Below are 13,277 nucleotides of genomic sequence, written 5' to 3' on the forward strand. Positions count from 1 at the left end.
TGCCAAGAGCTCAAACTGCTTAGCTGATGCTAAAGTTTTTTTTTTGTTTGTGATAATCCCAGCTGGAAATGTGGCAAACTTTCAGCAGCAGATAGCTTGATACCAGTTGTTCATTATCTGCTTGTAAGGTTGAACATCAGTGCTTTAAAGGCTGTCCATGGTATTGATTTTTCAGCAGCATTCATCAAGAAACTGTGGTAGCAGCATATCTGTAGAATAGTTGAAGAAGTCCATTCAGTATAGAAATTTGGATTTGAGGAATGACCTGACCCTACTGTCCTTTACCATATGGTCAATCTCTGTTAATCAGTAAATCACTTTTAGACACAGGCCATCTTTGCCAGTATTTTTTTCTACATCTTGCTGCTGTGATGATTTAAAACAACTGGAAAATCAACTAGCCAAATAATAGTTTTTTCTTTGTGCTATTCAAATATATATATGGACATATTTTTCCATGTTAAAAGTTTTTTAGAATTTTTTTTGAGCAGGTCTTACATCATCTTTTGGAATATCACTTGCCATTCCTGTGTATTGAAGATAGGAAAGATTGAGTGCACTTCTGTGTTTCACTTGTATTGACTCTACATGACTAATGAATGAAAAGCAGCACACGCTGAAAACTTAACAGATACTATTATAAATACAATTGGAATATATTTAATAATGTAATTTATAGCAATTTAGGGGATTTTTGTTTATTTCAGTTTTAGGAGTAGAGCTGAACTTCTATAAATGTATTGCTAATACTATAGCACTACAAAAAATTGTAGCTGATGAAAGAAGAAAATCCAGATCAATGTTATATATATATATGTGTGTGTGTATATGTGTATATATATATGTATGTATGTGTATATATATATATATATATATATATATATATCCTTTCCTCTAGGACATTTGCACCTGTCTGGGATGTTTTCAAAACCTCAACAGAAAAATTAGCAAGTTGTCACTTGGATCTTGTACGAAGATTGCAAGAGCTAATAAAGGAAGTTCACAAGTATGGAGATGAACAAATCAAAGCTTATAAAAAGGTTACTATTTCTTCTTATGCATGTTCAATCACTTGTTAACATTAAAGTGGTTTGTTTTTGACAACCTTGTGATATTTGACAGACTAAAGAAGAAGTTTCAGGAACATTGGAAGCAGTGCAAAATATTCAAACTATCACTCAGGCCTTACAGAAGTCAAAGGAAAATTATAACACCAAGTGTGTCGAACAAGAACGATTGAAAAAGGAAGGTGCAACGCAGAGAGAGGTTGATAAGGTAGTTTTGTTTGTTTTGTTTAGATTAAAAGGGAGTTTTTGTTTTGCTTTTGTTTTAAGGCAGGGTTTTTTTGTTATCACCTGCATCATGCAATGATTGTTTGATGGCCTTTACAGATACTGTCTATAATTGTTTCAGCATCTATTATGTTTTCAGATAATTTTTCTGTAGGTAAATAACGCAAACATACAGTGCCCTTGTTTTTGAATTAAGGAGTAGGAAGTTTTGTTCTGTCCCTTCAGCTGAGACAAAGTAGCTAATTATAGGAGTATTTGAAGTCTGTTCCATTGAGAAGAAAAACAAGTTAGTGTTACTTTCAGTGTTAATTTAAGAGATTCCAATTCCATGCACCCAAATCTCAAAGGATGAGTATCCTGATGTTGTATTTAGTATTGTCCTTGGTTCATTGGGTGAGTTTAATCCATTCAAGAAACATAGGTAGTAGAGGAAAATGGTCATCTTTCCCTGTCTCTAAGTGTGCCTTATCTTTTTAAAACTTGGTACCTCTGCCTATTTTTGTTTGATCTGTCTGATCTGCCTGGGACTCGGCCCTTGCTGGAATGGTTTAGTGCCTTTTTTACTGCCATATTGGATAAGCAGATAGGAGAATTGATAATCATCTTTTCATTCATATCAAAAGCGATACTTTTGAGCTTATTCTTTCTGTTTATTTCTTTAATGGCAACCTAGTTTTTTTTCCTACCTAGGTTCTAGGAATGAATGAAAAATGTGTAGAAAGACAGGTTATTTCCTGGTAGACTATTCAAAATACAAATTTTCAGAATTGTTGTGAAAAGATTAAAACTTTGCAGTACGAAAGGTTGAATTTATGGAAGACTTGCTTTTAAGATAAAATATTGTAATTTTTTGTCCAACAGAAAACAAATAATGTTCAGTCTAGACTGTCTACCTGTCTACCTACTGAAGGAAGAAAGAGGAAGCACCATAGGATGACATACATGAAGGCTTTTATCTACTATTTTGTGCATATTCGCTCAATACTCTTGTCAGAACAATTAGGCCATAGTTGAATGCTCAACTAGTACTTCAAAAATAACGTTTCCAATGGAGGCTGTTGACTGTGGCCAGCACTTTCTTTCCAGTTATGTCTATATTCAAATTCACGCTTGTCGTTTCAGAAAGCCAGTAGCAAAGATTGTATTCATTATTTTTTTTTCCTTTGGCAGAGAGTAAGTTTATCACTTTCAGCAGAACATGAAAAATTTTCGTATCAAAATCATAGGACAGCTACTTTGTCACAAAGCATGGAATAACATGATAAAGTAGAAAATGTCTGCTGAGAGCTTATTGTATGGCCATATATTTGGAGAAATACTTTATTGAAGAATCTTAAACGGAATCTCATAGTGAGATATGTCATTTCATTAAACTAACTGAAGCTGAAAGTTAGTGTTAACTTGCGTAATAATTTCCTGTTGTTCTCTGACATGTCAACTTCTCTATTTATAATGACTTGCCAAAAAAGTGTTGACTGATCCTCATACTTTTAGTTACTGTAAGTCTGCTAAATAGAGTTCTAGCAATTGCTACACCTGAGAATACACACATCCTGTTTTCAGAGGAGATTATTGGTTAATCACGTAGCGTTCACATGTTTGGCCATTTTGTCTATCTTGCTGAATAATCACTTTCCATAAGTGCTCTTCAACTGATATACTGATGATTCTGCTCATAGTTAGACATGGTTACAAGAGGCAGAGAATGTTTCCGTTTTGTGTCAGAATCCCATGATACATGGTTATGTTTACATAACACTTCACAAAAAATCTGATTTTTAAAGTCTTGTAACTTTGTATTTCCTTTCTTTTCAATGATTACATTTGGAGTCATCTTACTGCAAATCAATCTTAACTTTTTTTGAAATTAAGAGTTTTTAAAGCATTTGTACTTTTGGTATAGTAAGTGGTATTTGGGAAACAAGATAGGACTGTTTTCTTCCTGAAAATTGCCCTATGTGGAGGTGCAAACGTGAGATTAATGAAGTAAAGTTCAGGGGAAGTAATTGGCTTAATGCCTAAAGGATTCATGTACATATTCTTTATATAGTGTAGTATTTTCAAGTTCCGATGTACAGGATTTAGAGAACTATGTGAGCAAGATCTACTTAAGCTGTCTCTGTAACTCGAAAAATGCTTGTGGAACTGCAGCTTCAATTTTTCTTCCTTTGAAATTCTGGTTGCTGTTTTTCTAGCTGAACATGTGTTATCAGTGTGCTATTATTCCTGATTTTCAGTTATTTTTCTCTTTAAAACCCAAAATAAAAGTACTTCTTTCCGGAGGAGAATCTTTATTTTCATTTCTTTGAGAGTCATAGATAGTGTTCAGCTTTCCAGGTAATAATTTACTCACTGCAAATGAAAAGTGGTTGGCATTTTTACTACAGGGCAGATGACATTCATTTGAAGGAAGGGAGGAGAGCGATTCAGAAACAGAACAAATAGAAAATATATATTATACAGCTATCTTTAATGATGTCTTTAACAATTCAGAAATATTTTTCAGTTTTAATTGGTGGAAAAGTTGAAAGAGATAAACTAAGCATGCTGAGCAAAGAAGCCATGAAAAGCTGATGTTCAAGAGAAATAAAATATATTTTAATTGAGTTTTAACTTGAAGATGAGATAGCAATGTTACCAAAGATTCCCAAAACTTCATGTCCTGTGTCTTGCTTTAAAATTTGAAAATAATTTTCCCTACTAAAAATAATCACTTAATTCAGTTTTGCTTTTGATGTAATTTTGGAATTCTCCTGTATTTTTGTCTTTTGAGAATGTTAAGCCCACAAAAAATATATATATATATTTGTTGCCCTTAAACCAAAATTATGAAACAGATTAATAAGTTATAAAGGCAAAAAAGGACCATTGTAAACAAGTCAGAGCTGCATAAATCTGCCCATCAGTGTGTTCTTCATAACCTTTTGTTTCAAATATCTTCTCTTAGTTTCCATTGATGTAAGGCCTGTGCTTTTCCCTTGAGTATCTTTTTCCTTATTTTTCTTCTTTCCTTTCTAAAGAAAAAAAAATGTGCCTCTTCTTTTACTGTTGACTCTTTCCAAATACTAATGATCTGTTTGCTCTGTATTTCAGCCCTGCTTTCTTCCTGTTTTTTGTGCAGCTTTGACAAAAGAGCTAATTAGTTAGCTTCAGCACTACAAATTTTAAAATGTTGATATCAAAACTTTATAAATTAGTCATTGCTGAAAAACAGCAGGAATTTAAATGAGATAACTACTTATTATGCATAACTTTTGTTATCTTTTAAAGTGGTTATATGGTTTATGTACAGCTTTGAAAAGACATCTGTAAAGGCTTGAGTCTGAGTTACTTGATTGTGAAATTTTGTTGTGACATTTCACTGTTTTGATATGCACCTGAATTTTTTTTATATGCATCTTCATGGGCTTATTACTACTAATGGCTTTAAAAACATTGGTACAGACTGGATGTGTAACATTTGACAGCTTTTTTTAATTTCTATAGGCAGCAGTTAAATTGAAAAAAGCTACAGATACTTATAAACTATATGTGGAGAAATATGCTGTGGTTAAATCTGATTTTGAACAGAAAATGACAGAAACTGCACAGGTAAGTGTTATATTAAATGAGTTAGCTTTTAAAATGGATAAGAAGATTTCATTGTCTCTCATTCAAATTTGATCTGAAATCAAAGCTTTTGGAAAATAAGTTTAAAGACGGAATGTCCTTTGAAAGCTGATGTGAACTATAGTGTCAAAAGTAGTGGGGCTTGAAAGGCAAACATTGACTGACCATATACGTTGTAATGATGGTGTCACTATATAATCCATTTAAGTATTATCACTCTAGAATGTCTTTTTGAAGAAATTTTTAGGAAGAAGGCAAAATGAACTTCTCAAAGTATTATAGATGTGTTGTGATAACATGGGAAATCATATGGATTGCTGTTGGGGCAGATTTCAGGTAGGAGTTTTAGTACTGGGATCTATTTATTGTGCTTTTTATTATTATTCCAGCAAAACACTTCAGTAACAACTTGTTAAAGTGCCTTCCCAAGGTTTATATGAGGTGGTCGAAAGCCCTTATATCTGTTCAGATCTCTGTGTATTTTTTTTCCCTTTCTTTAAAGATGTTTTAATCTGTATTCCAGAGGATGTCAAGTTCTCTGTATGAATGAAGTATGTACTGCTTCATTGTATGTTTTAAAGCTTTTTATTTCCTTCAAATCTGTTAATAGCAAGCTTTTTTTCACTTTCAAGATTTAGAAAAGTAAAACTTCTTTCCTTTGAGGGGTAATTATTTAGCTGAAGACTGCTTGACATATTTATTTGTATCTTATTTCCTTGTAATAAAGCTTTCACAAGATGAGGATTTTCTTTTTGGTTGAAAATTCTTTGTGCCTTTCCTTAGTTTCGAAGGATTATTTTTAGGAATGGAAAAGTATTAGGAAGATTCAGTCATATTTGTATTACTAAAGTAGAAGTAGAAAAGTGTTACCATTCTTCATAACTTTGAGAGAATGAAGATTTTACAGAATGGGGATTGTATAGGCTGACATGTGAAAAGCCATGCTGTCCTAAACTATAAACTGCTGTCCTACGTCCAAAATCTCACTAGAACAAGATCTAGTTCACCTCTGAGTAGACCTTCAACACAGCTGTTACGGAAAGGATACCAAATGTATCACATACCAAACCCCCGCCCCATGCATTTGTGCTGAAAAAGAGCTTATGCATACTACTGCAAAATTCTTCCTGTAAAAGACTTATATTAGGAGTCTAGCAAACCCTTTAATGAAAAGGTATCAATAGGCATCTTTTTTCCAATATTCAAACTAGGTTCTGGTTGGAAGAATTATACTCCCTGTAATTCCATTTTCTATTTGAGTTAAATTTGGTTAAGTACATTATTTTTCTCTCATTTTAAAAATATTTGTCTTTTAAAATGCTCTGTGTGTATATGTGTGTGTGTGTAGTATGTAACTGTGCCTTCTTTGGGTAAGACAATGTTGATTGCAGTTCTTTACTGGTATGGGAAGACTTTGTAGAGAAAAATTTATCCCCAAAACTTCCTAGGTACCATGGCAGGCTAGGTCGTATGGTTTGTCGTACTTCTATCTTTCATCTCTGATGTGTAAGGATTTTTTTTTCAATGCATATTTTAAGTCAGTATTACTGTCAAAAGCAGCAGTTGACCTCCTGCATTGCCTCTGTTTTTGCCAAGTATGAGGAGCTGCATTGGAGAACTAATCCAGATAAACTTAATGTAGTAAGAAAAGTTGGCTTTAACCTAAAACAGTTCCGGGATCCGGTTTATTAAGAGGTCACACAAGCATTTATGGTGACACAAAGGAGGCAGCAGTGTGGAGCCACGGGTGGGGACTGGCATCTTTAAGCATTGGTGCTGGTTTAAAGTATGTGACGTTGTGTCCTGTACTCACTTGAGTAGATGTCACCATTACACACTTACATCTGTTGCCTTAGGATTGTGTTTGTAACATGAAATATGTGTGGATCAGTTATCCTAGCCAATTTGATGGGGGTTGGCGTTGGCATGTGTGGTTGTGATCATTTGAGAATTTTGAGACTAGACTGCATTTTTAAATAACTAAAAATACTCGAATGTATTTTAACATCTTAATTGTTGGAAACAAGCATAATGTTATGTTAACAAAAGAATCTCTTCCATTGAAGAGTAACATTCCTCCTGGAAAGTTTCCTAATAAGAATAGGTGGAAGCACCCTGACAGGTGAACACGTACTGCTTTTATCCATAACGTAACTTTTTTGTGTAGTGTTTCTGATAGCATAACTATTGTAATTGCTCATTAAGCATTCCAGTAAGTGAATTGTTGTGTAATATGTATGAATTACATTGCATGCAGCCTGACTTTTGCTATAGGCCCCCCTTTTAATACTAAGAAATAAAGTAGAACCAGAAGAATACCGAGCTGTTTTGATAACTTTTTCAGATCATATATGGCTGTGGTCTTATGGATCTAGCTAGAATAATTTAAGTTCTTGCCCTGTTATTTTGCTTGTTCTGGAAGTTAGCAAATCCCCTTTGAAATAGATCCTGTAAAGGCTTCTGATCCATTTCAGCGCAAGTTCAGTCAGGTTGCGCTAATCTTTTAGTCTCACAAAAGCTGTCTCCTGTCTGTTCCCTGCATTGCAAGAAAGAAACTCTTTGTAGCAGTTGATTTATTGCTCTCTGAAACAGTAAGAAAATGTTTGACTAATACAACTTTAATAAACTGGCCTTGCTAAACTGCACTGTAGGCTTGTCTCCAGTGAGTAAGAAAGCTGTGAGTAATGTGAAAAGGAGTTTTGTTTAGAACTGATGAAGGATAAACTTGAAGAGTATTTGGAATGAGTTTCATTGACAATGAATTACTGAAGGAAAATACAGGGGCTTTCAGCAAGCAAACTAGTTGGGCTTTTCATTCTGTGCTGAAAAAATCCGTTTGAACAATCCACTATCACAAAAGAATAAGAAGTGATTTAGCTTATTTTGTACTTAGAGACAGAATGTGAAGATGCTTTTTGCTTAGTTTTCATGTTTGTGTTATTAGATAGATGTTAGTTATATAAACCTGATAGAGCTGTAGAGAGAAATACAGTATCTTTTTACTATACCAAATGTATTATGACTGCAAAAACATGACCACGCTGTTAGGGGTTTTTTTGGTTGGTTGGTTTGTTTGTTTTGTTTGTTTTTTTAATGAAGGCAGAAACACTGCAAAATTACCTCTCACAGAATCAGTAAGGTTGGAAGGGACCTCGGGAGATCATCTAGTCTAACCCCCATGTTCAACAGGGTCACCTAGAGCATGTCAGACAGGGTTGCATCCAGGCGGGCCTTGAAGATCTCCAGAGGAGGAGACTCCACAACCTCTCTGGGCAACCTGTGCCAGTGCTCCGTCACTCACAGGGAAGAAATTCCCCCTCACGCTCAGGCGGAACTTTCTGTGGTTCAACTCTGCCCATTGCCTCTTGTCCTGTCACACGGGACAACTGAAAGGAGTTTATCCCCGTCCCCTTGACACCCTCCCTTCAGGTACTTCTACACGTTGATAAGATCTCCCCCTCAGTCTTCTCTTCCCCTGGCTGAAGAGGCCCAGCTCTCACAGCAGTTCCTCATAGGGCAGATTCTCCAGCCCTCTCATCATCCTCGTAGCCCTACACGGGAGTCTCTCCAGTAGCTCCCTGTCTCTCTTGTACTGGGTAGCCCAGAACTGGACACAGTACTCAAGATGTGACCTCACCAGTAATGAGTAGGGCAGCAGGATCACTTCCCTCGACCTGCTGGCAACACTCTTCCTAATGCAGCCCAGGACACCATTGGCCTTCCTGGCCACAAGGGCACATTGATGACTCATGGTCAACTTGTTATCCACTAGGACTTTCAGATCCTTCTCTGCAGAGCTGCTTTCCAGCAGGTCAACCCCCAGCCTGCACTGATTATTACCCCACTGCATTGGGTTATTTGTCCCTAGGTGCAGGACCCTACACTTGCCCTTGTTGAATCTCAGGAGGTTCCTCTCCGCCCAGCTCTCCAGCCTGTCCAGGGCTCTCTGAATGGCAGCACAGCCCTCAGGTGTATCAGACATTCCTCCCAGCTTCGTATCACCAGCAAACTTGCTGAGGAGGCACTCTGTCCCCTCATCCAGGTCATTGATGAAGAAGTTGAACAGGATGGGACCCAGGACTGAGCCCTGGGGGATGCCACTAGCCACCGGCCTCCAACTAGACTCCGTGCCATCGATGACGACCCTCTGAGCTCTGTCTTTTAGCCGCTTCTCAATCCACCTCACTGTCCGCTCATCTAATCCACGCTTCCTGAGCTTATCTAGGAGGATGTTATGGGAGACAGCATCAAAAGCCTTGCTGAAGTCAAGGTACACAATGTCCACTGCTCTCCCCTCATCTTCCCAGACAGTCATTCCATCAGAGAAGGCTATCAGGTTGGTTAAGCAGGATTTCCCCTTCGTGATCCATGCTGGTTACTCCTGATCACCTTTTTTTCCCTCCATATGTCTGGAGATGACATCCAGGATGAGCTGTTCCATCACCCTACCAGGAATGGAGGTGAGGCTGACCGGCCTGTAGTTGCCTGGATCCTCCTTCTTGCCCTTCTTGAAGACTGGAGTGACATTGGCTTTCTTCCAGGCCTCAGACATCTCTCCAGTTCTCCAGGACCTTTCCAAGATGATGGAGAGCGGCCTGGCAACAACATCCACCAGCTCCCTCAGTGCCCGTGGGCACATCCCATCCGGGCCCATGGATTTGTGGATGTCTAGCCTGCCCAGAAGGTCTCTAATCCTGTTCTCCTCAACCGAAGGAAAGTCTTCCCTTCTCTGGACTTTCTCCCTCACATCCAGGCTGCAGGATTCCTGAGGGCTGCCCTTAGCAGTGAAGACTGAAGCAAATAAGACATTCAGTAATTCTGCCTTCTCTGTATCCCTTGTCACCAGGGCCCCCGCCCCATTCAGCAGTGGGCCCACATTTTCCCGAGTCCTCCTCTTGCTGCTGATATATTTGAACTGGAGATTTTAACATCTGCTACAGCTACTCATATTTTAAAATAGAATTATGCCGGTAAAAGTCCTATCAATGCTTGTTTGCAATATAAACATGTAGCTGCATTTACAGTTTGGTGGAAGGATTGCAACCTTATGTATGATGTCACAGGAAAAATAGCAAAACCCATGAAAATGTGGAAGTCCTTTCCCCCCACCCTTTTTAAATCAAGCACACTGTAGATTATCTTAATTTAGAGTATATTTCACTTGAAAATAGTAGCTCCAAAAACAAAATAAGTATATGTGAGCATTCTTAGTCATTTCAGTGCAAGATCAGTTGGCTGAACTTAAATTGGTCTTAGGCTGTTCGGAGGACATGAACATCTGGAGCCGCTATGGCTATATTCTGGGTAAATGTAGTAATGTTCTCACCTAGCTGTCCTCTTTTCTTAGTTTAGCTCTTTGGCTCCTCTTTGCATTACTTCTGCTTATTTTTTTCTTTTTTTTTGTCATTAACTGTCTTGCTTGCAGTTATTAAGAGGGAAGTAACTTGTGATATATGAACCTGAGAAGATGAATTATGAAGCATAACCTTACTAATCTTGAATTGCAAAAATCCTAGCTTACGCTGCAATAAACCTGGGTTGTTTTGGTTTGGTAAAGTGTAAATGCATAGTTCGTTTTCTCTTGTTCCAAAATTGATAGGACATTCTTCGTGTTGAAAGATTTTCTGAGAAAAACTATAGTTCTTCTATATAGTGGTTATATAATTGTTAAGAAAATATAATGTCTCGTTATGTCAGTTATCCTACTTGACCAGAAGCTTTTTTTTTAATCACATAGTACAGTCAGTCATTGGAAAGGATCAAATAACTGTAGATGTTAAAATATCCTTTGAAAGTCTTCTGTGTTAAATGGAACTGAGGAGAGTTGATTGGAATTCTTTGCTGTTGAGCAGTCTGCATATAAATAAAGGTTCAAGGAAGTAAGAATACTTCACAGTATACGTTTTAAAACTTACAGGAAAATGTGTTTAAAAAATAGCAAGCTTGCTTTTATTGTGTGTGCTGAGTTGGACAGCTAAGGATACTGTTGATGACAATTTATTCATTTTAATTGTAGCTTCAAATGCTAAGAAGTGACTTGCATTTGTGTTGGGTCATTAATATCAAGATTCATTTCAGTGCTTCTTTTCAATGTGGATTAGTCTTTTAAAATTTTTATCTCAAGTATGCTGTTCATATGTGCAAATAAACAATTTAATGATTATATCTGTTATGAATAATGTTTGTATTATATTTCCTAGATAGCCTTAGTCTTTGATCAGAACCCTTTTGTGTTATGTACTATGCGAGGCCAGATGGTTTCTACTTCAAAGACTTTGAATATTAAGCATAAAATGAGAAATAAGGAAATAATGGAGTGGGGAGGGTAATATCCACTGACACATTAGACAGAATCTCTGAGTGGACAGCCACTTAGCTGTTTTGATATGCAGTATAGAGAAGAGCTAGAAGGAGGATGGTACATCAGTTTTGCAGGCTTTTACAGGGAGCTTGAACCGAACATAAAAGATGCAACATTGGCATAATCTCGAAAGTTCGCTCTGAGTTTAAAAATTAGGTAATGCAAACATGCTGGGAGGTCACTTGAATACAGATATTGGCACGTTGATAGTGAACAAGAGAAGATTTTATAGAGATGGACTATAGACAGAGTTGAAAGAAAAATAATGTAGTTTATATAATTAGGCAACTAGTGAAAGCAGGAAGGTCAAACAAGAGGCCATCTATTTGGTTGATGGCTAAAGAGGCTGTGAAGGACACACTTGAAGGGCATTTTGAAGGGCAAGTAGGAAGGAAACGAGGAGAGGGCAGGAATAAACATAGAGCAAGATTTCAAGAAGATTATGGTTGACTGTTAAGGAGAGTGAGGAGAGGATTAGTTCTGATCTTTGTCTAGGAAGGGGTCATCAGGACTTTGGAATCAGTTTTAAAATGGGTGTCATATAGAAGCCTGGGAAAGATGGAGCTGGACGACAAATTCCAGACAGTAACTGCAAAGACTATTTACAGCAAGTTTAAAGATTGAACAGATGAATCTTATTTAAAGATGCAAATGATGTAGATTACTAGGAAAAGAGAAAGCATGTTTGCATTGTAAGTGGGAGGAGGAAGTGTTAAGGAGGAGGTGCAAAGAAGATCTAGAAATAGGATTTGGGGGATTAGATGAGAAAAGGAGATGAAAATCTTCAGTAATGGAGAAAGGAGATTTTTCAACATCTTTCATCTCTGTTTGCTCTTGGAAGGAATAGATGAGATTCTGTATAAGGAGAAAAAACAAGATAGGTAAAAGTGTAAAAAGTAAGTTGAGTGGTAAAAATACAGTTGTGATTGTGCACAGTATCTTCTGCTACATGCAAGCAGAAACATTTTTCCTTGGAAATAAAATGTTCTATAGTTCAACATTGTATATGATATGTGTTGTATAGTATGTATAGTGTTGAATTAGCTATTTGCTGGTATTTATGATTTTTAAGCACAATAGAATTTGAATTATTCTTTAAAACCACAATAGTTGAATAGTTCTAAATGGATGTTACGTTTATAAGTACCTTGTTTAGTAACTTTGTGAATTCCAGATCTTTCTTTCTTAAACACTACTTACCATGATTAAAATCTGAAAAAGTAATTGCATTTTTTTGCTTAGTATATTTAATAATTAAAATTTAAGATTTAGTATTTCAAGGATTGTTTTAATTGTAAATAATTACTTGTATCCGTTTACAGAAATTTCAAGGCATTGAAGAAACACACCTTCTTCATATGAAAGAGATTATAGAATCATTGTCAAATACCATAAAAGAAATTCATTTACAAATAGGAGAGGTAATTTTTATATGAATATTTGTTTATTTGGACTATAATATGTATTTTTCTGAACTATATTAAATAGAACATTTCTTACTGTCTTGATGATAATTACAAAATCACATCTTTCAAATAATAGTAATTTTTTAAACCAGAGGAAGTAGGAGGAGATAAACAGCAATGGTCCAGGGATTCAAGAAAGATCTTCAAGCAGGTTTGGGTCTTTTCTACCACAAATATCAATCACTATATGAGTACTGAACTTGTTTATAAGATATTTAAAGGAGCTTTCAATAGTTGCTGAATTTTCATTTTAATCTTTTAATTAAATAGCATATTAATAATGATGCTTATATGTGCATTAATTCTCTTTTGCAATTCAAACCAATTTTTCAAAAATTCTATTAAGTGACTTATCTGATTTTGTTCATTGTGGACATTTTTTCAATATCTAAATTCCACATGAACTGAAATTTTTACTGCTTCCTATTACATTTGTAAGTTTAATATCACAGTCTTACTGAATAAGTAAGGTTGAATAATCATTAAACTTTGTGAAAAAATAATATTTTGATAGTTTAAAGAATTTTTAGTTTATTTGTAGGTCTGTTC

The 13,277-nt window shown here is 36.0% G+C and overlaps 1 protein-coding gene across 4 annotated transcripts in view; it reads left to right on the plus strand.

Annotated features, from left to right (window-relative positions):
* The window catches only part of FCHO2 (FCH and mu domain containing endocytic adaptor 2), an 85,609-nt gene that overhangs the window by 13,138 nt on the left and 59,194 nt on the right, over window positions 1-13,277 (plus strand). For all 4 annotated transcript variants that reach the window (XM_062600420.1, XM_062600422.1, XM_062600421.1 and 1 more), the window contains exons 4-7: window positions 899-1,040; window positions 1,123-1,275; window positions 4,779-4,883; window positions 12,585-12,683. In XM_062600420.1, the coding sequence (XP_062456404.1) occupies window positions 899-1,040; window positions 1,123-1,275; window positions 4,779-4,883; window positions 12,585-12,683 (499 nt within the window). The remainder of the gene's footprint in view (window positions 1-898; window positions 1,041-1,122; window positions 1,276-4,778; window positions 4,884-12,584; window positions 12,684-13,277) is intronic.

The sequence above is a fragment of the Rhea pennata genome, chromosome Z (assembly GCF_028389875.1).
Source record: "Rhea pennata isolate bPtePen1 chromosome Z, bPtePen1.pri, whole genome shotgun sequence".
Classification (NCBI taxonomy): domain Eukaryota; kingdom Metazoa; phylum Chordata; class Aves; order Rheiformes; family Rheidae; genus Rhea; species Rhea pennata.